Raw genomic sequence first — 27,887 nt, 5'->3', positions numbered from 1 at the left:
TTTCATGTACTCTGAGCAATATTTTTATGATACTATCTAAGTGTTCAGTTAAGTGAAGGAACTTCACTGTTTTCTTATTTGCTTCTAGTGGTGAGAAAGAATAACCAGGAGGAAGCTAATTTCTCCTGAGAGCACTGGAAACTATGTCGTTTTTGGCTGCTAATTTCATAAATATTTACTCTGTGTTTTAAGATCTGTGTCTCTCAGTTGTATGGCCTGGATGAAAGGTTTTTGTCCGTTATTTTCTTTACATCCTGAAACAGAACTTATGGTCAGAATATATGTTCTTTAGATGCAACTATGTCACAGACTTACAAAAGATACCATGATGGTATAACCTATTAAATCATAAAAGAATGTTTGTTGTTTTCAGTTCAGAAAATGAATGGTTTCCTTACAAGCACTCTCCCCCTTCCACCTCCCCTTAAAGAGTGTTTAGTATATTGAAAACTTGAATGCTGCCCCATGTTGGCTTGCCAAAGAATTATTTTGTTTCTTAGTAAAGGTCATTCTGCATTTTTAAAATACCACAGACTCTTACAGTTGGTCAAGTACTGCAAATTCCACTTACGCTTATGGATTAGTTGCATTTGTTCCTTTTCATGGAGCCTTACGTAAGGTTCACCAGACGACAAAGTAATCTTTTGACCTGCATATTACGATTTTGGATTTTGTACCTCCAGCAGGGCATTTGGGGATGCTTCTGGAAATGAAAATCTAATGTTTTGTATTCAGAGCAATAATGAATTTTGCAGTTGCCCATTAAAATACCAGCCCATTATAAACCAAAAGTATTCTAGAGGGTGGTTTCCATGTGAGGGAAAAAAGAATATGGTTTCACTATGAGGAAACAGCTGCCATGATGCTCTGTGGGTAATATAAATGGGAACTATTCCAGAGGGTGTCACATGCATTGGAATGAAAAGCTCCACAAGACTAAATTGTCTACAGTAAGAATGTGTAGTCTTTGGATCCTAATTGAAAACTTTTTTCACAATCCCCATTCACTGTGATCTATCTCAGTGGAGATCAAAACGACTGAGAAACAGCTAGTTCCAGAGAATGCGAATTGCTACATAAAAATGCTGTTTGTTGTCTTTCTTCTTCTCTTTCTAAGTTCATGAGTTCTGCCTTGAGTACATGATAACTTAGTTACAGCTTTAAATTGCCTGTTAGAGCAGAAGTTGCACTGATTCTCTCTGTGCCTTAAGGTCACAAGTTTTCACATTGAAACTTGGCAGATGTAAAATTGGGTAGTACTTTTATATGTCCATGTGGAGAAAGGAGTTTTTTAAATGTGTTTAGTAGAACTGGGTTTGGTTTGTAAAATTGCACCTCCGAATGGCTTATTTGGGTAAAAATTCTTGATCACTTATTGGATGAGAAAAGTGGTCTGATGAGGGGGAGGGTTTTGTGCCCCTAAAAGCTGATTGGCTGAAGGATAGGCTGGCTGAAACATAAACAGGCCTATTCTACTGCTGTTCAGAGGAAAGAGATGCTCAGAGCTGAAAAAGAAGAGGCAACAACAAAAAAGACAGTGAGACTGGCTGAGGGAGAAGTCTGAAGTATTGAGCTGAAGCAGAAGCAGGTGGATGACAGGCAAGGGACTATCCAGGCTACAGAAAACTAGAATCAGTCTGCCTCAAAATAGCTGAATCACTGGCTTAAGCCAAAGATTGACCGTGAGGTCATATAAGTGATTTGCATAGTGAGGAGAATTCCGCAAGGAGCTTCTGGAGCTGACCAGAGTGAGAACTGCCTGCAAACCTAGCTCAAAGTTCACCAACTAAAATTCACAGGACCTAGTGGCAGGATTGACTGAAAAATAGAGATTAAGAGTATTGGCGTATAAGTTAAACAGGGTTAGGAACGGCACTTTTAATTATAAAAGTGTGCTTGGCTGCTTTTGCTAAACTAGCACATCTAAACTAGCACAGCGAACATGTTATAGATAAAGGCCTGTTTAATTGTAAATACATGGTGGGAGTGGTTAGACGGTTTTGAATATATGTACAGGGAGTGAGATCAAAGCAGGAACCACTGCACACACACTGGTGAAATAAGAGAGTATAAATAGAAAGTGAATGAATGAATGAAGATGTGTGCATGCACACGAAAGCTCATACCAAGAACTAACTTAGTTGGTCTTTAAGGTGCTACAGGAAGGATTTTTGTTTTGTTTTGACTATGGCAGACCAACACGGCTACCTATCCGTAACTGGAACTATGGAAGGCACCACATTGAGCCGCATGAAATGGAAGTCCATCAACCTCACCAAGAAACTTGCACAGGTACAGACTGATATCTTCTTTCTTACTAAATGCAAGAACCTGGACATTATACCCAAGGGTCTTAGAATTAAGAACCCTCTACAATCCACGTATCCCACTGAATATGCAAGAAAACTAAGAGTCGTCAACAGGATGATCACAGCTATCTGCCAATGACCCATTCCCACCACCCTTCTGAGTAATACCCCTCCCCACCTTCTCACTATATAGAAGGGTCTGGAAACTTCTGTTTCAGTGTATCTGAAGAAGTGTGCATGCACACGAAAGCTCATACCAAGAACTAACTTAGTTGGTCTTTAAGGTGCTACAGGAAGGATTTTTTTTTGTTTTGACTATGGCAGACCAACACGGCTACCTATCCGTAACTGGAACTATGGAAGGCACCACATTGAGCCGCATGAAATGGAAGTCCATCAACCTCACCAAGAAACTTGCACAGGTACAGACTGATATCTTCTTTCTTACTAAATGCAAGAACCTGGACATTATACCCAAGGGTCTTAGAATTAAGAACCCTCTACAATCCACGTATCCCACTGAATATGCAAGAAAACTAAGAGTCGTCAACAGGATCATCACAGCTATCTGCCAATCACCCATTCCCACCACCCTTCTGAGTAATACCCCTCCCCACCTTCTCACTATATAGAAGGGTCTGGAAACTTCTGTTTCAGTGTATCTGAAGAAGTGTGCATGCACACGAAAGCTCATACCAAGAACTAACTTAGTTGGTCTTTAAGGTGCTACAGGAAGGATTTTTTTTTTGTTTTGACTATGGCAGACCAACTCCCCATAGTCCAGTTTTTCAAACTGGAGAAAGTTGTGGTGTGTTCAGCCACAGCAATCCCACCATGGCCAAAATAACCCACTTGGAAACAGAACAAGTTATACAAAATGAGCAATTGTATAAGGCCATAATATATTGGCACATGATTTGTGTGTGTGTGTGTATGTATAAATGCAAAGTGTTTGCTTGTAAAGTGATGTGAGCAGCCCTAATCCACAACTATGTATACTAACAAAACTGATCCCAGTATTCAGATTCCAGAGAAATCAGGATTACATTGCATATACAACTAAGGATAGGCTCTTCTTGTTAGAGCATGCAACGTAAATCTTACCCAGAAGCCTTGATGATAATATGCTTTGTGGAGAGGGCAGGATTGTTTTTACATTCTGGTTTCTTATTAAATGCTGTTCTGCCCTATCTATACATTAAAGGCAGTTGTAAACAGTCCAAATAGTAGTATGTCAAGGAAACAAAGAAGTCGGTAGTTGACAAACTGATGTGAAACAGAAGTGGAAAAATTAAGTGAGGAGGGGTCATTAGAAAAGTAATGAAGAAATGTCAAGCTATTAGAAAGGAGCTGGACAGGGTTTCCCAAAATTGCGTCTCCTGCTGTTTCTGGGCTACAATTCCCAGATCATCTCTGACCGCTGCTCCTGATAGCTAGGGAGATGGGAGTTGTAGTCCAAAAACAGCTGGAGACCTAAGTTTGGGAAACTCTGGACTTGGACATAGGAAATAAGGCAGCAAACCAAACAACAAAGGGAATGACAAGGAATAACTTGAATTAAAAAGTTGATGATCATGCGTGGCAGACCAGAATGTAAAGATAGTCTGCAAATATTTATTATGAGGGGCAAATGTGGCCTGTGATTCAGGGATTTAAGAGGTGCAGGGAAGCAAAATGGTCTGTAGGGAAAGAAAATGGGTTTAGGGGAGTGCTATTTGAGGTTGAAGGGATGCGGGTGGTGCTGTGGTGTAAACCACAGAAGGTTGGCGGTTCGAATCCTTGCGATGGGCTGCGCTCCCTTTTTCTCGGTCCCTGCTCCTGCCAACCTAGCAGTTCAAAAGCACATCAAAGTGCAAGTAGATAAATAGATACCGCTCTGGTGGGAAGGTAAACAGCATTTCCGTGCGCTGTTCTGGTTTGCCAGAAGTGGCTTAGTCATGCTGGCCACATGACCCGGAAGCTGTACGCTGGCTCCCTCGGACAATAAAGTGAGATGAGCGTCGCAACCCCAGAGTCGGTCACGACAGGACCTAATGGTCAGGGGCCCCTTTACCTTTACCTTTATTTGAGGTTGAGATTTGATCTTCCCCAGGAGACAAAGCAAGCAAAAACATTTTAAAGAGAAGACGGTACATGAGAGAAGGTGGGTGGGGTGAGGAGAAGAAAAAGTTAGAATAGGCAGAAGAAGAAAATAATGAGTTAAATATGGTATGTGGACATTCAGTTGGGTCTTGTAAATATTCTTCTTGAATACTTCAAAATCTTATATAATAGATGAGAAAAGGGGCAGGCAGTGAGGAGAATTGATATGAAAGCAATTTACTATATGGTATATAATGTTATTAAATGAATGTTAATAATTACACCTGCAAGGAAAGAAAAATGCGTGTAGCTGTTACTGAATTCATCACTGTTGCCTCTGCATTTTCAGTTTTAAATGAGTAAGTGCTAAGAAACTGCTGACTCATAGGACCTATCGCTGTTTCTCAAGCCAAGATAAAGCTTGTGTTTTTGACCATAAGGATTTTCTTTCTTTCTCTCAAGATGACTAATGAATCCAGACTCCGAGTTTGGATGGCTTAACAGCTGGAAAGCTTCATAGGTTTAAGAGTCTTTAGAAATCATTTTAAAAGCACCATTGTATCGCATTTTTATTTGTAAAACAAAGTTATGAAAGGGAGAAGACCTGGATTAATATGCTTGCCACATTTCAATCTTCTTATGATATTTGATCTTAAAACATTTATGTTCCCTTCTTGGCCTGGATTTACCCAGAACAGTAAATTGACTCCTCACAAGATTCCTTGTTTATGTGTTGCCTCTAATTAAGTTGCAGTTCCTTCAATAAAAACAGTGTACAAAATATAGTTAGTTTAGTAAATACTGAGTGCATTCCAAATTTAACAGCCCATATTGTAATTAGGAAATGAGAAACCCCTGTGGGTGCCGGCACATAGCTCTTTCTGTGCTTGCCAGCTAAATCAGTACTATTATAAACAACAAGAACATTAATAGCAGGCAGCAATCAAACCCAGGAGGCTCAGAGATTATCTTGCTTTTTATGTTACAAGCAATAGCATTCATTAATGTAAAATATGAACTTAAAATTACAGCATGAAACAGATGTTCTCTCCTGACTAGTATGTGCATCTCAAAATGTGTTTTGTCAGTGAAAAATGATTTACCAAATGCTAGGTGAGCTGCTTTTCTTCGATAATACTGTTAATTTATTTCATTTATTAATCTGTTAAGCATCTCGGAGTGATTTCACAATATAATAAAACATGTATAAAACAATTACTTTAAATTGCATGTATAATTTTTAATTGGATAGTTTACATAACAAAATCAGTAATGACGTTCTTCAAATGGGGGTGTCTTGTGGATACCATATGACTTTTCAGACTGGTCACAACCTCTAAAGGGCTTCGTACAGCAGGAATTAGCACCAACAGAACTGTTTATTAATACTGTATAGGAAATTGCATAGCATAATGGTTATACTGTAGCTGTACTTTATAGGTTAAAGTTGTTTCTATTTTTTTGCTAATAGTATTTATACAAAGGGATAAAACTAGCAACTTATTTCATAACATGAAAACTGACCTTATTTTAGGTCATGAGTATGTTCAGAGTTAGGCAGAGTAGCAATTAATTAAAAACGCTCTCAATAATTTATACAGTGGTGCCCCGCAAGACGAACGCCTCGCAAGACGAAAAACCCGCTAGACGAAAGGGTTTTCCATTTTGGAGGCGCTTCGTAAAACGAATTCCCCTATGGGGTTGCTTCGCAAGACGAAAAAAATCTTGCATCCCCCCGCGGGGTTTTTTCGCTTTTTTTGCCCTTTTCTTAAGCTGCTAAGCTGCTTATCAGCTGTTCCGCTGATAAGCCGCTTAACAGCTGATCGCTGGAAGCCGCTTGACAGCTGTAGCGCTAATCCGCTAAGCTGTCAATGGGCTTGCTTCGCAAGACGAAAAAACCGCTATACGAAGAGCCTCACGGAACGGATTAATTTCGTCTTGCGAGGCACCACTGTATATCACTTAATACTGTAGTTTCTGTGGTGTACTATAAGGATGCAAGAGGGATACCTAAAATCAATTAAAATTAACAATAAAGTTAGAAAAAGTTACCTAAAATTGCTGCTGAAATCAAAGCCTTCCCCAAGCACGGGCAGTTCTCCTGATCTGTGTGATCTTGCCTGAAAAGGAGTTCTACAGACTTGGACCTGTAATACTGATCACCACTGCTTCTGAGGCACATGAGTCATTTGTCTGAGCTGTGGGCAGTGCTTTTTTTCTGGGGGTACACGGGGGGATGCATACCCCTAAATATTTTGTGAATCTAAGTTTGGCCTCATTGAGGGGCAGTATTTCAATATGAGTAGGAAAATGAGAGTACCCCTAAACGTTTTTACAGGAAAAAAAGCACTGGCCATGGGGAACTAGAAACATCTTTCCAAAGATCTCAGTGATTGAACAGAGATATAAGGTTTCAGGCAGCCCTCAATGTATGCTGAGACCCACTAAGGCCCTTGTCAATTAATATAAAAGAAACTTTAACTTGGCTTGATAGTATATGGGCAGCCAGTGCAAGCTTTTAAGTCCTTGTGGTAGTTAGTCTAAGGTTACCAGATTTTTTTCAAAGAATTCAGGAAATCCTCCCCTTTTTTCAAAGAAAAAAAATTATTTAAAAAAGCTCAGCCACATGTCCTTGCCCTCTCGCACTCCCTGTGCTCTCCTACCTCTCCTCCTCAGCGGCAGCGGCGTTGCAAGGTTGGGACTCCCCTCTTTTTTCTCCTTCTCTTTCTCTCTCTTCCTTTTCTTTCTCCTCTCCTCCTCCTCCCTGCATCGGCTCCAGGGTTTTCCTGACCCCAGAGCGTCGCTTGGCAGTCGGCCAGGTGCTCTCGCTCCCGGCTCAATTTGGATTGTGGGGTGTGTGTGTCAGCGGTTCCCCCAATTGACGCACCGGGCGTCCCCGGTTCCCCCTCGGCAATGGCGGCAGCAGCAGCAGCCTCAGCAGCCCAGAGCCAGCCTGGTAGCGCTGTTGGCTCTGGCTGGCTTCAGGAGCTGCTCGCTGCCGTGGCGCCCACCATTTTGCCTTGCCAGAAGTCCCCATATGATGTGTCTTGTGTTGTTGAACCATTCATGCAACATTCATTCCCTACTAGTAAATCTACAACACTTAAAATATAAATCTGGGGACATTAAATGAAATCCAGGGACATTCCAAGGACGGATTTTGTCCGGGGACAGATTTGTAAATCTGGGGACTGTCCCTGGGAAACAGGGACATCTGGTAACCATAAGTTAGTCATCACCAGCATTCTAGCTGCAGCATGAAAACCTCCTGGAATGAAACCATTTGAACCAGTTGTCTGAAATTTAGCAAGCACTGATTTCTACTGGGAAGGAATTCCATAGGGTTGAGCCCACTACATGGAAGGCATGATTCCTCATTGATACGAATTGTGGGGCCAATGCCCTTCCCATGTGATCTCAGTGATTGACTTGGGACATTTTGCTGGAGTGTCCAGACCAGGTGGTAATCCCACATTGAGTGCATTGCAGTAAGCAAGAGTTGAGGGTACTAGTCCATGAATCAATATGGCTAAGCTATCTCTGTTCAAGTACAGCCATAGTTCACATGTGAGCTGTAGGTGGTAAAAAGCACTCCTAAACTGCTAAGGCCACCTGAGCTTCTAATACCAAAGATGGACCCAAGAGTCCTGTTCTTTCATAGGGAATAGAACCCCATGCAGAACAGGCAACTGCCCAATCTTGTAGACATGAGACTGTGTTTTTAGCTTTTTGGAATCATTTGTTTAAGTTATGGGCTGTTTTGAGGACCTCATGACTACTCATCCAGACAGATTGTAAGGCAAGTTCTTTTTACAGCCTATAGGCCGTGCCCATAGATAATCATGGCTTAGAGATATGTGGATGAGCCGGAACAAGCCTGAGTGTTGGACTTGCACATTCTGCCTCCCCTCTCCTACACCTGTGTGGCAGAGAGGAAGGCTTCATAAGAGTTTGTTTCATTTTAACTAAATACTGGTTTTAGTGTTATCTTTGAACAGGGTCCTCAGTTTAGAGCAAACTTTGGTTAGTTTCATAACAAGCTCTGGAATATTAAACTAATCATAGTTCCTTTTAAACTAGGATCTATTGCTTTATTAGAATCTATGACCAGGTTCTTCAAAAGATAGCCAAAATCCTTCTCCAGTTCATATGCTTCTCTCGGGGCTGCCCTTATAGTGCTAATCTCTGGTTTAGCATCATGTGCCATAGAACTGTGCAGCAGTAGAGTTAGAAGGCTGAAACCTGAGCATTACTCAAGTGACAGGCTGTATCTCTGACAGTGTTCTAAATACTGAACACGATAAATTGAGACTACAATTTTAGATCTCAGACTAAACAAAAAACCCATTGTTAAATAAAACACGATAATTAATCAGCTGTATTTAAATCATCTTCTAAGATCAAAACTTCAGTGCTGTCATTTTAGTTTTTGAAAGTATCCTTGGAATCAAAGCTATATTTTCAGGAACAACATCATGGGGAAGATGTTTCTAGGACAAGAGTTATTTTTGTTACTGTTGTTATTATTATTATTGTTGTTGTTGTTGTTGCTATTGTCAGGAATTATAATGTTCTTAGTATGATCCCATTAAATTTCTAGTACTAAAATGCTGATTTTTGTATGTTAAATTTGGTATTATGTTGTTGTTGCATAATTGTGAAATTGTTTCTGCCATGGCTGATTTTGATTTTGTATTCCTTTTCTCTCAATTGAAAGCTGCTTTGAGCTTGATTGTTTTTGTAGAAAGGTGGCATATGAATAAAATTATGCTGATGCTGATGTTTGTATGTAACAATTGCTGTGCCCTAAACAATGCTTTTAAAAGCCTTGAAAACACTGAATGTATTATTTTTCTCAGAAATAGATTGTATGTTAGGTGTTCATATTAGTTGTAGCTGCATTGTAGAGCTCCAGCTTTTGAGTTGCTTAATTTTGGATTTGTGCATTAAATTGCCATTATGTTGGTTGTTGTTGTTGTTGTTGTTGTTGTTGTTGTTGTTTAATGATAATTAGAAAGTGGCATGTTTCTGTTGTACCAACTGCTGGCAAGCTCTGTATAAATCAAAGATGGATAGACTTCAGGGTTGTAAGAATTAGGTTTTGTGTTGTTTTATTAAACTGCCAGAATTTGGTTTCCGGTAGCAAAATGGAAACTGAGCTCATTGTCTTTTCACACAGAAGCCGGCCCTTGCTTAGCACTTGATTACCAACAGAGCGGAAGAGAAGTGTATGCACAGCTTTTACGAGGGGTGTAAAACATTATCCTCCTTGGGTTGTCTTCTCTCTGCTGGTTGTACTTCCATTTCACTGCTGGTTTTCTCACACCCTTGTCCCGGGTGTAGATCTTCACTCACCCCTTCCTTCCCTAGTGGTGGTGGGACAGCCACCATTTTGTGGTTCACCTCAGGTGCCAAAATGTCTTGGGCAAACCCTGCTGTTGGTGTGAAGAATCTGTGGGAATAGAGAAGGTTGTCCAGTGTGTTGCCCAAGGGCCACATGTGGCCCTCAGTGCCTTTATCTGTGTCCCACAGCAACATTTGATGCCTCCCAGCCCTTGCACTGCTACCTCAAAGCTGGTCTTTGGCAAGGAGGTGCAAGACTCTGACAGGGTCCTATATTCCTCCCACTTTCTTCCCAAAGCCTAGTTAGTGTTCTCCAAGCTTTGCGGAGGAGGTGGGAGGGCCTTTGCGCCGCCTTCCAAATCCAAGCGTCTTGCTCACCTGGCTTTGGGAAGGTAGTGCAAGGGCTGGGGGGGGTGTCGAATTTTGACACACACATACACCCTGTGTGACAAGGCAGTGTGTGGCCCATGGGTTCCGTGTTGAAGTACTCTTGCAGCACACTTGGTATGAAAAGTTGGGCTGCCCTGGAATAGAGTAAATACAATTTTGCAAGTTTCAAAGGTGGGTAAGCTAATACACTTAGTCCTCTGTATAATTTTCAGTAATGCAACCCTTGCCTCTCACTAAATGGTAAACAAACAAAAAACTGCTTAGTCTTGGTATTTTAAGTTTATTTCATATGGTCATTGTTTTCTCTCTCACTGGGAAAAAAATGTTGTTGTTTTTTACTTTTTCATTTAAATGATCTTGCCCTCAAGGAGCCCATTTTTTAGGGTTCCTAAAATGCTTCCTGTTTTTGTTTTTTCTTCAACATGTTCATTAAAGTGTAAAATGTTGCTTTCAACAAACCGTTACATTTAATACAAACATATATCTATATACAGTGGTATCTTGGGTTACATACACTTCAGGTTACATACGCTTCAGGTTACAGACTCCGCTAACCCAGAAAAATTACCTCGGGTTAAGAACAGAATGAGAACAGAAATCGTGCAGCGGCGGCGCAGTGACAGCAGGAGGCCCCATTAGCTAAAGTGGTGCTTCAGGTTAAGAACAGTTTCAGGTTAAGAAGAGACCTCCAGAACGAATTAAGTACTTAACCTGAGGTACCACTGTATAGATATTAATTTTTCTTCCTATAGTTTTCCAGTAAATAGTTGTGTGCTGTTTTTATATCCTTAATAAGGGTAAAGCTATGATTGTCTACATCAGTGTTTTTCAACCACTGTTCCACAGCACAATAGTGTGCCGCGAGATGTTGCCTGGTGTGCCGTGAGAAAAATTGAAAAATTCAAAAGATTTAAAAATAAAGTATTTTATAATTTTTCATATTTCTGTTTACTTAGTATTTCATAATAAAGTAATTATAAAATACTTTCTTTGTGTTTATTTGATTCCTATTCAAGAGAATTACTTTATATATAGTCAATATAGGCACAGAATTAAATTTTTTAACATTTTCTAATGGTGGTGTGCCTTGTGATTTTTTTCATGAAACAAGTGTGCCTTTGCCCAAAAAAGGTTGAAAAACACTGGTCTACATTACCTTTCTTCCATCTATGCTTTTGAGCAACTGTCATAGAAGCCATATGTCAAGCTTTAGAAGTTACTTTTTTTCAGTGGCAGCATCTGCCATCTTGGCACCGTCCAGAGAACTTTCAGGCAATTCTGGAAATGTCTGGAGATCTGCTGTGTCTCTGCTTCCTGATAGGTGGCTGCCCTGGCATTTTATCTGCTGCTCTTTCCTTGGCCAGAAAAGTATCAACACTGAGGGATTAAGTCAATAGAAAAAGAGAGAGGATACACCTAAGGTCTTAGTTCAAACTAACCTTTTAAATAGCAGCTATGTAGAGTTAATATGGAACAGGTTTTTTATTTTATTTTTGTAAGCTGTGCTTTAGGAAATAATAACTGGAGAGGAAGTTATTATAAGCTTTGACCCTGGCACCAAAATGCTGCAAGCAATCCTTTCAGTAATAGTAGTGTTGCAGAAGAGACTTGCTGTGTTAATGTTCTGCTGCCCCAGTCTTTTTCACCTCTTCATATGGTAATGACACTCTTCTTTAAAAAAACAAATTAATTAAAAAATAAAACAACCGGTAGAAATGTGTTACCACATACCCTTTTGTGTGTTTCCATGAAGTTTCAACATCATTATTGCTAAATAGTTTCTCCTAATTAAGGAAGTATGCACTGTGACTTCTTTGAAATTGAGAATATGGGCCAATCACTTCCTTTACCATTGCAGGGCACGCTCCCTTTTTTATAAGCTTTCCATCTTTAGAATGAAAAATAATATTTAATGTAAATCTCTTAAATGTCTACCACTGTATCATACCGGATTTCTAAAACGAGTGCAAATTGAAATGATAGCCAAGCATCCTTTGAGTGTACCATCAAATCTGCGGTCATGTACATAATATCTGTGCTTCAAGAGGAAAGTCTGATAAGTGCCTAGGCCCTAGGCAGCCCTTGAAGACATGTTGATACCCGTTCTAAGATTGTTCTCACTTGCATATCAACAGTTTCTCACACCCCTGCATGGTGGTGATTTCCAGTGCATCAAGGAGGAGCCATAGGCGGCTAAACCCAATTCCTGTTTCAGGAATGGATAAGTAGCTTTGACACATAAACAAAAAGCAAACAAACCCATTGTATGAGGCCTTGGTGACTTCACCATTCACCTGATAGGGCATGGGAATTGCTTTAGGCCCTGTGGAATTGTTAACATCCACAAGGGCATTGCTGGAGAACATTGCCAATTATTAAGAAGCGAGTAGAAATACAAGACATTTTGTATAGCTTTTTGGAGACGCCTTCTTGTACCTTTTAAGCAATTGACCATATTCAGTGGTTGAACGGGGATTATTAAGGAAGGTCTAATGAAAGGATTCTGCATTAGAAATTTAGGAGCCTACCTTGGTTGGCTCTTTTCCAGATGTGAAGTTCTTGTCCTTCCCTGATGCCAGATGTTCAGAGGAGAGTGAAGGGGGGAACCCTAGCAAGGAGACCACTGCTGGATGAGCTACAGTGGCTTCCTTACAGTGCTATCTTTGTTCCCTCTGGGAGTTTTTTGGAGGGTTGCTTATGAAAATTTACATTATTACAGTTACAGAAAGTTCTGGACCAGAAAAAATAGTGAAGTGTAGCTTGCCCTCATTGAAAGTGCAGAGATCTCAGCACTGGTGTGCTGGTTGCCATATGCCTCAGACATCTGTTTGGAAATTTTTGTTCAAAGAAATATCATTTGTACCCACTTATTATTCACTTGTTTAGGTTAGGGACGGAGAACCTGCTGCCCTCCAGATGGTGGTTGACCACAGCTCCCATTATCCCTGATCATTGGCAATTTTGATTAGGACTGATAGGAATTAGAGTCCATGTGGACCAAAGGTTCCACATGCATACCTCATGTTTTATTGTTGTGAGTCAACTTGTGAATCCCTTGGGGGTAAAGGTGAACTACATGAAAGTCACATGTTGAAAAATGATAGAAGATGCTACCTGTTGAGAACAAGTTGGACAGACACCAATGCAAAAAATAATTGTTTTGATTAGACTTCCCTATATGTTGTTCTGCCTCCCTCTAGAGGGGCATGTAGGTATTTTAGACACTTCTCAGTTTAGATATTCTTCAATGTTTTGAATATTAAAAGAAATCATTCACTGAAAGATCTGTACCTTTAGTGGCATGAAAAAACATATACAACATATCCCCTCTCTAGGGACTATTGTTGCATGTGTATAGGGCAGCTTTGGGGTGTGGCCTGTATGTGGTATGGGACTTAAAGGAATAAGTGGTCTTTTGTCCACAGAAATCTGAAGTATGGTTGTCAATTGCCCAATTTGTTATTGGGCAATTGAATTCGGCTTCAAGGAGCTCATTGACAAGGGTTTAAATATCACATCTAATTTATCTTGCATCTATTTTGATGTTGTTACAACAATGCAAAAACACAATATTAAAATCAGTTTTAGGGTGGATTCTAAAAGCATTCATCTCAGGTGTTAAATCCTAGTGTTAAAGAGATACAGCCTTCAGCATATGATGAAAGCTGTATGATGGCGGTGTCATAAGCCTCTCTTCTTGCAGGGAGGGAATGCCACAGAGAATCCGTTCTCCTGGGCTGCCACCTCCCAAGTCTCTGATGTGGAGCCACCTGAGAGATTCTGTAGGGAAGGAGATGGTCTTTTTGGTATTTCAGGTAGTTATTTAGGGCAATAAGCAGTGATGTGAGCACCTTGAATTGGGCAGGCAACGAAGGCAGCTGTTGTAAAACAAGAGTTATGTGAGTTCTAAATAATAATCAGTTTCAAGTTGTCTTCAGGGGCAACCTCGTAGAGAGTGCATTGCAATAACCTGGTCCGGAATTTACAAAAGCCTGGAGTACATTGACGAGGTTATCTCTATCCAAAAGGGGCTGTAGATGGCAGACCAGCTGTACCTGAAAATAGGCACTCCTTGCCATCAAGGCCACTTATTTATGTATGTATTTATTTCATGAAATTTAAGCACTGCTCGATTGTAAACCCTCAAAGTGGTTTACAAATTGATCCCGTGACAATGTTGGACCCAGGAGTGCCTCCAAGCAATGGAAGAAATTAAGTAGATTATTGCACACCAGAGCTTTCGGCACAGTAAATTAATGTCCAAGCCTCTAGAGACCTCTCTGTTTTTTTGCTGCTGCAAAGAAATTTGGGAGCTCTTCTGGAACTTCACTGGTCTGCAGCAGAAATGTTTCTGTCCCACGGTAGAGAAATGAGGTCTCTGTCCCTAATAATGCTCCAGATCTGATGCATAAGACTCGCTTACCAGTGCATGTGAGGTTGTATTTGCCTCCTCCTTTTTGCCTCCATATTATATTGTTATACTTAATTTGGACCTGCGTTATAACATTGTGGGGCATTTTATTGTTTGTTCCTGCAAAACAACCTTCTGCTTTTGTAAATAGAGCTGCACAAAACCTGCCACTTTATGATCCTGTAATAGTACTTAAAATATAACTCAATATAAATATTTGCAAATGAATTCATGGTCCAACTGAGATGCATCTTGTTGCTAAGGAGCTACATTCCAGATTTCAAACTTTTCTTTCCAGCCTTGGCTGAGAGAGAGCTGCTAGAGTTCTCTTCCTTTCCCTCTCTGCTCTTTTCTATCCTTATATATTGCTAACAACAACAACAACAACAAAACAACAATAATAACAATAAAATAAGAAAATAAGGCAGATGAAACTGCTACTATAGTATCTTTAAGAAGCTGCCTTATACCAGGTCAGAATATTTGTCTATTTCATCCAGGGTTGTCCTCTTTGTCTGCGACTCTCTCCAGGAACTTGGGCAAAGTCTTTTTCATCATCTGCTAGGTGACACTACAGGAGATGCCAGAGACTTGAAGCTGGATCCTTCTATGCACAAAGTTACCACTGAGCTACAGATTCTGCTGTGTATAAATGCACCCCTGTAGGTCAGCTAATGGAAGGGAACATGATGTCTCTTATTCTGTGTCCGTCAGCTATATGTCAGATTCCTAGACTGTTTGGGGGGGGGGGTGTCTTGTCCCATGAGGGACCACACTATTACTTTCCCTCTCCTGCTGCCAACTATAGGACAGTTGAGAGCGGATGGAACCAAGCTGTGCTGCTTGTTCTGGAATGTGTTTCTCTTCCTGTGACTGGTTCAAATGCTGAGCAAAAGAAAGGAGCCAATAACTATATACCTCTCTTTCTCCCTCTTGAGCACACACAAAATCTAAAGCAGGATCTTAGCTTTTATCTTGAAAAAAACGTAAAGCACAGTTCACACATGTAGGCAAACATACAGGTGGCTGATTGAATGAAGCAGAACTATACGGGAGCCGTTCTGCATAGTTACGCTCACAAGTGGGGATTCGCTCCCCATGTGGTCCTGGCTATTTCCACCATGATACCGAAAGTTGTTAAAGGAGGGTTCCAAGGTCCACGTTGCAGGAGTCACATGCCACAGTGCCACAGTGTCATAATGTTCCATTTCAGGTGACCACCTAGGTGCCAGATTTCGGTTATTGCTGTGTTGTATGATGAGATTTAAACGAACTTTTCAGCACTATGTGAAGAGTTATATGCTTTTATTTCTGAAATATGATTTGACATCTGATTTCTGCCTTCTTCCTTAGGACCCCAGAAGCAAGCACAAATTCAAAATCCACACGTATGGAAGCCCAACATTTTGCGACCATTGCGGGTCATTGCTTTATGGACTTCTACACCAAGGGATGAAATGCGACAGTAAGCAAAAACACCATTCACCTCATGCTATTAAGAAAGATTTTTTAAAAAAAATGAATGAAACCATTAGGCACTGACCAACTTCTTGGCAGGAAAATATTGCTTCAGTTACTGTTAATTGCAAGCATGACTGTCCATTTCAAATTAATATTTGAGCACATCTAGCAAAATACCGTATATGAAAGGAGCTTTCTCCAATGTGGATTTTGCTATTGCAATATTTTAATGGAAACTTACTGGAAGAAAGAGCTACTACTTTCAATCAGCGGTTGAGTTGGAACACTGTGGTCAAAAACCCAAGCATTAAAAAAAAATTAAATGCAATTTGTGGCTTCATAGTTCTTTTCTGTACTGTCTGCTCAACCATTCTGCTGTCTTCATTACTTCTAACTTCAGTCTTCCTTAAACCACGATCGTGGAGACTAGGACAGTGTTTCATGTGGCATGTCCCTTCTTAGATGGGTGGTGGGAACCGGTTTGCGACGCCCTCTAATGGAGGAGCAGTACCCATTCCCAACACTTGGGCCTCAACCTCAGTTTCTTCTGGGGAGAGCAAACTCTTGCCAGAGGAGTCACCATTCTTGAGTCTATTTCACTCAATGGTTCCTAGCACCAGGCTTTGGCTGGATGCAGAAGATGAGTATATGATCCTAGGGTCAGAGGTAGTACCAACCATGGTTCAAAAGAAAACTGGAGTCGTGCCCAAGCATTTCAAAGAACCTGGCTTGTCAAGCGCTTGGGAAGTCATTCCTTTGAAAGAAGCTTTCAGTCAGTGTCCCAACACGACTACTGCAGAAGAAGAGTTACTCTGAAGAAGAAGCAGATGCAGGCATGTACCTGTCATTATGAAGACATAGAGAAAGGCATAAATGTAAGAGGAATCACCTTCCGAAGCACCAGTGATTGGGAAACCACTAAGAGAAATTCTGCAGTTCCAATGTGCCTTTGTTGTCTCCACCACTGTGGTAGCTTGAAGTGGAGGGCAATGTTGACCTGCTCTCTACAGCCCCAACACTGCATATAACACTCATGGGCACACCATTTACTCATAGGATTTTAATACCCAGAAATAGGGCTCAAGGTATTGATCATTTTGTCTAAAGGCCCATGTTTCTTTTACCTGTAGCAATCTAGTAGGGATCCAGTTCTCCTAGAGTCATCTCCACAGTTCAGAATCAGGCTAATACTACAGGAATAGGAATTTCACTACTGTACCTCAAATTGGTCTTTGGGGGGGGGTCTCAAGAGGAATTTCACCTTATGTCTGAATGGCATTAGCCATGGTAGTCTAGTTCTACCTCTTAGAATGCTTTGTACATTATCTAAAATAGTTTTTCCCCAACTCAGTGCCCTCCAGATGTTGTTGGACTACAACTAACATTAGTCCCAGTCAGCATGGCTAATAGTTGGGGATCTCAAATATTATTGTAGCATGTCAGGTTGTAGCACAAGCTAATTTGCTGTTCCTTTTGGAGATGCAAGACTAGTTATAATAGTTTTTTAAACTAAAAGCAGCTGTTGCCAGGAAATGCACAAACATTTGTTTTTGAGTTGCACTCCTCTTCAGTAGCTTTAAAAATAGTAAGCTCTCACATATGACTAATGAGGGCTTACAAGCTATTTGGGGATTCCTTCGAAGTCAGTATTTACTGAGACCAGTGATAAGATTAGCGTCTGAAGAGGAGTCAGAGGCTCTCATCCAATATATTCCTGTCTGGGAGCCTCCCCTTTTCTTCTGATATTTGACATTACTATTCATTCCATTTTCTGCCTTAGATGTATACACATCACAAAGATCCCTGCACCTCCAGGTATTCTTCTCCATCGTAGTCTGGTGTACATCATGGCAAACCAGGACATCAACTGTAATTTAAAGTCCTCAAGATCTTTCTTTCTTTCTTTCTTTCTTTCTTTCTTTCTTTCTTTCTTTCTTTCTTTCTTTCTTCTTCTTCTTATTTACTTACTAGCCAGCTTTGAGGGAAGCTATTTAGGTCCATCTCCCTCTTCTTCATATGGAAGTAAACCAGAGCAGGGACTGAAGAGTATTGGAATCCAGCAACATTCGGAGGGCCACAGATTCTGTACCACTGCATTAGAACTTCCTGTTTCAGATATGCCTGGGCTTATTTCCACACCATGCATGGCAATGGTGTCTGAAGAGTTGTCAGCGGTGCAGATGAATCTCTGGAGGTGCAGGGATCTTTGTGATGTGTATACCTCTAAGGTGGAAAATGGATGAATAGTAATGTCAAATATCAGAAGAAAAGGGGAGAGGGTCTTCACAGACAGGAATATATTAGATGAGAGCCTCTTACTCCTCTTCAGACACTGGTCTTATCACTGTTCTCAGTAAATACTGACTTCTAAAGGTAAAGGTAAAGGGACCCCTGACCATTAGTTCTAGTCGTGACCAACTCTGGGGTTGCGGCGCTCATCTTGCTTTATTGCTGAGGGAGCCGGTGTACAGCTTCCGGGTCATGTGGCCAGCATGACTAAGCCACTTCTGGCGAACCAGAGCAGTGCATGGAAATGCCGTTTACCTTCCCGCCGGAGCGATACCTATTTATCTACTTGCACTTTGATGTGCTTTTGAGCTGCTAGGTTGGCAGGAGCAGGGACCGAGCAACGGGAGCTCACCCCGTCGCGGGGATTTGAACTGCCAACCTTCTGATTGGCAGGTCCTAGGCTCTGTGGTTTAACCCACAGTGCCACCCGCGTCCCACACCAACTTCTAAGGAATCCCCAAATAGCTTGTAAGCTATAATACATTATATGTGAGAGCTTACTATTTTAAAAGCTACTGAAGAGGAGTGCAACTCAAGAAAAATCAAGAAAAAGATATCGCATGGAAATGGTTTCTGTGAATATTTGGCTGCTCCCTACTCCCCCCCCCCCACAGTAATAGGAAAAGGGAGTGTTTTTCCCTCCGTGGATTCTACCAGAAACTTCTTCCTGCCCCAGCACCAAGTCAGAGAGACGAGCCATGTTGGATAAGAATGAAATCTTACTGTTGTTCTTTGCTAGGAAGCCATGGTTTTCTTTCCTATCCATCCTAGTTCCTATCTGATACAGGGCTTCCCCCCCCCCCATACATGCAAGTTACTCTTATAAATTATCTTAATGATATTTCCATGTATCATGTAGTCACAGTTCTTCTGCCAGACACTTTCTTCATCCCTTTCCTTGTTCTTGACATTCTCAATTGCATTTCTCTTGCTATTCTGCCCTTTCTAATCTTCTCTGTCCTTTTTAAGATCTCCTGGCAGATGTTTGATCAACTTAAGTTTTGCCACATCTTAGGCAGAGTTTGTTGTCTTCAGTTCAAATCCATACCAGTTTTTGATGCCACCTCTGACACTAAAGTCTTTTCCAATCAGCTTGGTGAATTGGAATGTTGTCTTTGGTTCTGAGTCCATCTGCATCTTACATACTGTCTTGTAGTTCCAACACACAGACACACACAGAAACACATCTCTAAGGCTACATGTTTCAACGGATGTGCGAAGTGGGAGGGAGCAATGGTTCTATCCTTTCACTTCTGGATGTTCCTCCACTTAAAACTGCCTTTCCACAAACTGCTTATTTTGCCTATACGGAAAGGATACAGTCACAGGATCTTGCCTTAATTTTAAAATCATTAACACCTTACCTTGTTTTTTTACCGTTTTAGTATAATTATTCTATATTTTTCATTGTTTCCACATATTTTACATTGTTTTTAACTCTACATTTAATAGTATACTTAATGTATTTTATTGTGTTTTATGTGCTTTCTTTTCTTCTTATCCTCTTTACTGGTCATTGACCAAATTTTTGCCGTAATTCATATGGAACATATGGGTCCTGCCATAGGGGCTATGAACTCACAGATTTCCAGTACTCACCTAAAGAAGTAGTTTGGATAGATCTGCTGTTTGCTGAGATTGGTTTTTGTAATGCAGTACAGTCGCAATCCTTAGGATTCTACCCATCGCCAATGCTACGTAATGTAAGATGTCGAACTGTCTCCTTTCTGATCTACAGCCTGTGATATGAATGTTCACAAGCAATGCGTAATAAATGTACCCAGTCTTTGCGGAATGGATCACACAGAAAAAAGAGGCAGGCTCTATCTGAAGGCTGAAGTGAATGGTGAAAAGCTTGAAGTCACAGGTAAGGAAGCTGCAAGCCTCATTATGGGACTCCTATTGGTTTGGTAGTATGTCTGCTCATTTGCCTTTAATAGCTTACTTCAGCACAATAATAACATTTTCTAGCATTGCTTTAGTCTGGTCAATAAGCCCAATAGCTTGTGCATGGCTACACACAGTTGGCTGCACACAGTTAAAACTGGCTATTCACGCAATCCACATTACAGCCTAGTAGGTTTTTCATCACATAGATAAATGACTTCAGATGCTGAACACACATTAAGAAACCACTGGAATTCTGCACCATCCACCACCCCTGAAGACAGCCGTTTCCTCTTGCCGCTGTGCCATTTGCTGGTGATTTGGCTTGAGACATTTCACCGAGGCAGCATATAAAGTACAATTGGTATAGTACAGTGGTACCTCGGGTTACATACGCTTCAGGTTACATACGCTTCAGGTTACATACACTTCACGTTACAGATTCTGCTAACCAGAAATAGTGCTTCAGATTAAGAACTTTGCTTCAGGATGAGAACAGAAATCGTGCTCTGGCGGCGCAGTGGCAGCAGCAGGAGGCCCCATTAGCTAAAGTGGTGCTTCAGGTTAAGAACAGTTTCAGGTTAAGAATGGACCTCCGGAACAAATGAAGTACTTAATGTGTGCGTGCGTGCACGCGGTTTGTGATTCGCCGCTTCTGCACATGCGCATGATGTTTTTTGCGTGTCTGCGCATGCGTGAGCGGCAAAACCTGGAAGTAACACTTTCTGGTACTTCCGGGTCACCGCAGAACGTAACCTGAAAGAATGTAACATGAAGCGAACGTAACATGAGGTATGACTGTACATAGTTTTGAAAACTCCCCATGTTTCCCAAAGATCTCAAAATCACAAATAATCAATAAATCAATAATCAATAATGGTGGGAGTCACCAGGCAAGCCTTCTCGGTGGAAGCTCTACTTGACGGCTTCCACTTGCGCAATGTGGCTTTCCCCCTCCCCTCCTCCGTTGGCCTCCTGCACCCCTCAAAATTGGTGAGGGGTGTGTGAGAGAACTCCAAAGTGGGAGGAGAAAAGGGATGAAGGTTCCATCTGACAAACTTATAGGAATTCGGCATAGCGCAGCAATAAATTCCACCCCAAATAATTATTTTTGGAAATCCTGGAATTATGTCTTGCCTTTCTGAATGTTTTGCTACATCTATCATTGAATTCTTACACAAACGTTAAACTTAAGATAATATATATATTTTTAACTTCTACTTGCGCAACCGCTTGCTTTCGCTGGGGCTTATATTTCTTCTCTTGCCTGTACTGTAGCTTCACCATCAAGAAGAACTGAGGCTAGCTATTTGTTATTAAGGCTTGGATCTAAAACAAAGGCTCACAATTAAAAAAAACCACTTAAAATATTTATAGTTTAGTAACTTTTTATTTTGGCACTCTTCTCCAAAACAAACGTGCTGGGTTATAAAATATTCTTAATACTTACAAATTTGGCAACTTGTCATCTCACCCACACTGACCTTTACTGGACTGTATTTCAAATAGAGTTTAAAAAAATAAAATAAACACAATTCTTGTGACAGCAGTTGGTACACCCAGTTATTTAATGTGTTTACAGAGAAGAATTTCCAGCTTGAAATTAATTGCTCTCTGTACTCTGCAATGGCTGTTTGTTGTGCTTATACAGCGTATATAACTTTGTCTACTTTTGTGGCATGTTTTTGTTATGGATGTGCCAGCAGTCTGATTTTCGAAAGCACAGGGTGGCACTCAGTGTAGCCATAAGTTGATATAAACCTGCGGGTTGAGGTCCACTTGTGCCATGAGACTTTTCCACCCTTTCTACCCCCTAAACCCATTCCAGGTGTGGCCCCAATCCTCCAGAGAAGATTTAGGGGGCACAGAGACGGGGAGGAGAGAGTGACAGGTTTTGTTGTGCAACTGGACCTCATTCTGCACACACAACAACTTAGTTGAATACTGCTCTTAGACAATAAATGCTAGTAAAAAAATAGCAACAGAGGGTAAAGGTAAAGGGACCCCTGACATTAGGTCCAGTCGTGGCCGACTCTGGGGTTGCGGCGCTCATCTTGCTTTATTGGCCAAGGGAGCCGGCATACAGCTTCTGGGTCATGTGGCCAGCATGACTAAGCCGCTTCTGGCGAATCAGAGCAGTGCACAGAAATGCCGTTTACCTTCCCGCTGCAGTGGTACCTATTTATCTACTTGCACTTTGACGTGCTTTCGAATTGCTAGGTTGGCAGGAGCAGGGACCGAGCAACGGGAGCTCACCCTGTCACGGGGATTTGAACCGCCGACCTTCTGATCAACAAGTCCTAGGCCCTTGTGGTTTAACCTACAGCGCCACCCATGTCCCATGCAACAGAGGGTAGTTTGCAGCAAATGAGTTTAGATGCTTTTTCTGTGGAGACCTAAGGAGCTGCCAGAGCTGGTGACTTGGGTGCAGAGTTCCACTCTACTTATGGAATGCTCTCACTGGAGGAAGTGGGGAAAGGTGGTTTCTCCAGTTTATCTGTGCTCCTTATAGTTCCCTGCAAATCTGCTTGGGACTATTGGAGACCATCTAGAATTATGTGGGATGTTCTGTTAGGGGCTGCAGGGGTAAGGAGAAATTCCCTTGCCTCACACTTGCCTTCAGCTGAAGGCACAGCTGTCAAGTTTCCCCTTTTCTTGCGAGGAATCCTATTTGGAATAAGGGAATTTCCCTTTAAAAAAGGGAAACATTGACAGCTATGGCTGAAGGGATCTACTGGATCTTCCATGACTGGAAGCAATCCATCCGTTTGTGGAATGACCATCAGAGGGCCTAAGTAGATGTGTGACCACATTTAACGTGTGCAAGTTCTTTCCTTCCAAATCTTTACCACAAAATACATAATTCTACTCTCTGATCTAAGTCTGGTATTAAATCTAATACATCACACCAGCTCTCAGCTTTGTAGAAAGCTACAGCCTTGGACCCCACTATAGGAAAGCTTATTATTTTGACTTGCCTCTCTCTTTAATTAGGGTATTGGATTCTCTCATTTCCACCTCACATATACACCTCTAGAATTAAAGACCAGCTCTGGCCAGATATGTAAATTCCTTTTTCTCACCCTTTTTTGCCCCTTTACGTTCGTTTGTTTTCTTGAAGCTGTTTCTTTGCTTTTGTAATTATTCTTAATACCAGGAAATGTTTTTAAAAAGTGAGCAGATACAATTTTTTTTGCCCATTTTGTGCTAAAAATGCATGCTGTTAAATATTACTGCTGGGTGGTACTCAGGCTAATAAAAATGCTTTCTCTTCGGCTGTATTGGCATATCTGAAGCAATAGCCCATGAAAATGCAAAGCATGTTTTCTGCATTCTCTGTGAAATAGCATCATTTATCAGCTTAGTGAGTGCAAAGCATTATTAGGGTCTGTTTCTGTTAATGCACCAGTCAGAAGTTGAATTTGCGCTGAGCTAGCAGGCTGTTTTCTATGGTCCATCTATTGCTTTCAGTTCCAAGGTTATTATTTCCAAGGCAATAGTAAAATAATAAAAATGTGTCATATATATACACAATTTGTGTGATGTGTGTATGTATATAAAATAAAGCATTTATTTCTGATTTATTGTGTGTTTGTATATATACACATGCACACCCCTTGAGTCTGGCAGGGCTATCTGTGGCGTGCTTTTGTTCAATTATAATTATGATGTTTCAGCAGTTATTTTGAGAAGGAGTTGCACCCATACTGGAAAATTGCACTGGATCCCTAAATTTAATTTGTCCTGTGCTCTAGATAAGGAAGTATACAGTCATACCTCGGGTTACAGACTCTTCAGCTTGCATTTTTTCAGGTTACGGACTGCTGAAACCTGGTCGTGCATGCATATATATATATATATATATATATATATATATATATATATATGAGAGAATTCCTATGACATATGATAATAATGAAAGTTCTCTTAACCTACACCACAGTGTATGCACTAAGAGGAAATTAAGAGAGGGTTTTTGAGAGTCAATTAGTAGACTTTGCAACATTTTCACTTCTCTGCTTAAGAAGAAGCAATAAAGAATCCAGAACCTGCAAGCAGAAACGTTTTAATTAAAATTTGAAGGAGCCTTTATTAATGAAACCTCTTGAAATGAGTTTATCTCAGAGAAACGGGAAGTAGTTGGGGATAATGAAGTGAGAGGTAGACCATTCACTTCTGTGAAATGGGGCTTGCTTCTGAGTAAACATTACAGAAGGATGATGACCATGAGGCAGGGTATCACTGGTAAATATTGCATTACATTGTGCTGTTTGGAACCTCCATTTTAATTCTGTTTGCAGCTTATGGGTAACAGTGCTAGGGGACTCTAGTGTGGAAGCTACATAAAATGGATTAAGCATCTTTTTCATTTTCTTCGTTAAACTTTTTGCATTCATGAACTATTGAAACTGGTTCTAGTGTTCTTTGGCCACCACACATATTCTGCTGCCACTGCACCGCTTGCGCGCGATTTTCGTTCTTTTCCTGGGGCAAAGTTCTTAACCTGGAGCAACCACTTCCTGGTTAGCGGAGTTTGTAACCCAAAGCGTTTGTAACTCGAAGCATCTGTAACCCGAGGTACCGCTGTAGTCATTAGGATTTGTAAAGTGATGCACTTGCCTTAATATATATATATGCTTACAACTACATCAAAACCTCTAGTTGTGACTCAAGGCACTTTATACAATGCAATGAAACTCAATCCAAAGCAAAGCACTTTTTGTAATACAAAATGGGGACAGAAGAGTGAATTTCACTTTTATATGCATATGGCAAACCTTGTTCATATATTTCAATGCAAATGTGTGGACAGAATGGCAAGTTTAAATCATTGGGTGAAGGATCCTGCCTTAAATAAATGGGTGCCACATCCTTTTTGTGACTTAATTCGCATCTAGCATGGCTATTGGGAAGTTTTTTTCCTATTCCGAAAAAGAATTGGACATTAATAATACATCTGCTTTGACCTCTGTGAATTCTATTAAAACATGTTCCCCCTTATGGCACAGATGAAGCAAGATCTGGTGGTTGACTGCTCCTTAGCAAGTTCCTCCAATAGTTGCCTTTATTTCTACTGGTTTGCATCTTAAATTCAGTTTAATCTTAGGCTAGGTCTTTAAACTTTAGAACACCACTTCCATTACTTCCAAATTTGTATTGACTTCCACTTGAGGCCAAGAGCTTCAGTTGATGAATGTGAAAGTAATGCTGTTTTCTCCACACACACACACACACACACACACACCCCTTTCATTTTCATTTTTGCTGATCTTGGATTTTAATTTAGTGTTATGCAGTGCAAAAATTCTGCAGGAGGCTGAATCAGAGTTCCATTTGCTCTTAAAATGCTCCACGCAAAAGGTCTTACCTTGCCTGATGCCCTGAAGCAAGAAGAGCTAGTTATTTCAGAATCTTAATGTTTTAGGTTAAAATGAGTTGAATACAAAATTGACACTGTTGCACCATCTCTCGTTACTGAGGAGGTGGCTGCTATGCTTGCCTCAGCTGCTCATACTTCATCTCCCCCTTGGAGGTACACTTTGTCTTCTCTCTCTCTCTCTCTCTCTCTCTCTCTCTCTCTCTCTGTGTGTGTGTTTTAAAAAACCATAGTTATTTCAGGCTGAAAGAAAGGGAGTGTAGGATATACAGCTACCATAGTAAATATAGGCCTGGACCCAAATGGACTACTTTGAAAAGCAGCTCAGGAGCTTCAACTCGTACAAAATGCAGCCACTCAACTGCTAAGACCATATAGTCAAGCGCTTGTAAAAAAAGGTAAAGGGACCCCTGAGCATTAGGTCTAGTTGTGGCCAACTCTGGGGTTGCGGCGCTCATCTCACTTTGTTGGCCGAGGGAGCCGGCATACAGCTTCCGGGTCATGTGGCCAGCATGACTAAGCCGCTTCTGGCAATCCAGAGCAGCGCACGGAAACGCCGTTTACCCCGTTTACCTATTTATCTACTTGCACTTTGACGAACTTTCAAACTGCTAGGTGGGCAGGAGCTGGAACCGACCAACGGGAGCTCACCCCATTGCGGGGATTCAAACTGCCGACCTTCTGATCGGCAAGTCCTAGGCTCTGTGGTTTAACCCACAGTGCCATCCGCGTCCCTTTAACCCACAGTGCCACCCACGTCCCAAGCGCTTGAGTATATTGCAAATATTGTACTGGTTACCAGTAGGTTTCTGAAGCCAGTTGAAAGCACAGGTGATTACCTTGAAAGTCATGAATGGTTTTGGACTGGGTCACATACGGGGCCACCTACATCTGTATCAACCTGCTCAGATGCCCAACTGTAAAGATAATTTGGTCGGCAGGCAAACAGAATAGGGTCCTCTTAGTGGCAGCTATACTCCACCTTGTTCGGGGTTGATGGTCAGCTGCAGGTGTCAGACCGGGGAAAAGAGTTATGTTGGATTTATTATAGAGAACTTCAATGAAAATGTCAACCTAGCATATTGTGGCTGTGAAAAAGTCAAATTCTTTATTAAGACCTTCAGACTCATGGAGGACTCTCATCTAAGTAGGAATGATAGGCCTGGGGAGATAAGGCTTCACAATGTGCCACAGTTTCTCCTTGGAGCTTGTTTACAGATACAGATAAAGCCAAGGTAAATAGGAGCTACTTATTTACAGCAAGTAAAAATGTACAGTATTTCCTGATGACCTAGAAACTATGGCCCTATTGTTAGGAAGGGGGGGGGAGGCAAAACAAAAGTGGGGTCATGTTACTTCCAAGTCAACCAAAAAGCTGAAATTTATCACTCATAGAGAACAAGGTATACTGATTACTAAACCAGTCTGAAAAGGGGAATTTTTGCTGTTAGCCCTCAACACTTGCGGGTATTTCCCCCATATAATAAATCAAGTCGATCTGCATATGAGGTAGAATGTTGGACTGTGGGAGTTCTGTTGCCTCTTCACATACAGGAATCAGACTTGGATTTGGGAAGATAATATTTCCAGTAGGAGCCAAGAACTTGTTTGCAGGATGCAAGCTTCATTTACATTGTATGTGTTTTATGTCATAATACTTGGTGAAGAGGCTTATTTAAGTTTTCAGGGTATGAGAGTTCCACAGTTGTGGGGCAATGACTAAGAAGGTATATCCATGCATCCTTATACTCGTCGCCATAGTTTTATTATTTATACTCCAGTGTTAGAGGGTGCTTGGAGATCACCATGACTAGAGTGTAGGAGATTCTTAAAGACTAGATTTGAGCTGTTTACACTGTGCTAACATTTCAAAGGCATATTGTATAAGCCACTGTTCTATTTTCATGTACACACTTTCCTCCACTATGGAATATATATGGAGGTGTTTTCTTCCTTAGTTTAAGGAGAGTTCTGCGAAAGACCTTTTGGCTTCCAATGAGAATGGCACTCTGTAAAACTGAGAATTTATGGGATTTGAACTCAGCAGCAAGAGTAATGGCTGGTCATCACATTCTTTATTTAGGCAGCTTGTGAAAGAAGGTAATTTTCATATTTAAAAAGGCACTCATATTTTGCTGATTGAACATGCTGCGGAATGACTTCAGCCGTGACTTCTGAACACCAGAGTTTTAGATAGGATTGGACTGAAGCAACCTACCCACCCCGAGTTTGTTATTGTGTTTCCAAAGCTTCACTGAACCAATTTCCCCTCCCTACTGTTAACACGTATTTATTACCTAATTTAGAAGATTTCTAAGTCACTTTACGTTCAGAAGAC

At 41.0% G+C, this 27,887-nt stretch overlaps 1 protein-coding gene across 3 annotated transcripts in view; it reads left to right on the top strand.

Annotated features, from left to right (window-relative positions):
* Window positions 1–27,887, top strand: part of PRKCA (protein kinase C alpha) — a 198,038-nt gene that overhangs the window by 110,234 nt on the left and 59,917 nt on the right. For all 3 annotated transcript variants that reach the window (XM_081899676.1, XM_081899677.1, XM_081899678.1), the window contains exons 4-5: window positions 15,889–16,000; window positions 20,024–20,152. In XM_081899676.1, the coding sequence (XP_081755802.1) occupies window positions 15,889–16,000; window positions 20,024–20,152 (241 nt within the window). The remainder of the gene's footprint in view (window positions 1–15,888; window positions 16,001–20,023; window positions 20,153–27,887) is intronic.

This window comes from Podarcis melisellensis (genome assembly GCF_964234715.1).
Source record: "Podarcis melisellensis genome assembly, chromosome: 2".
In the NCBI taxonomy this organism is placed as follows: Eukaryota; Metazoa; Chordata; class Lepidosauria; order Squamata; family Lacertidae; genus Podarcis; species Podarcis melisellensis.
The sequence above is the reverse complement of the archived record's forward strand: the minus strand, read 5'-3'. Positions and strand labels throughout refer to the sequence as shown.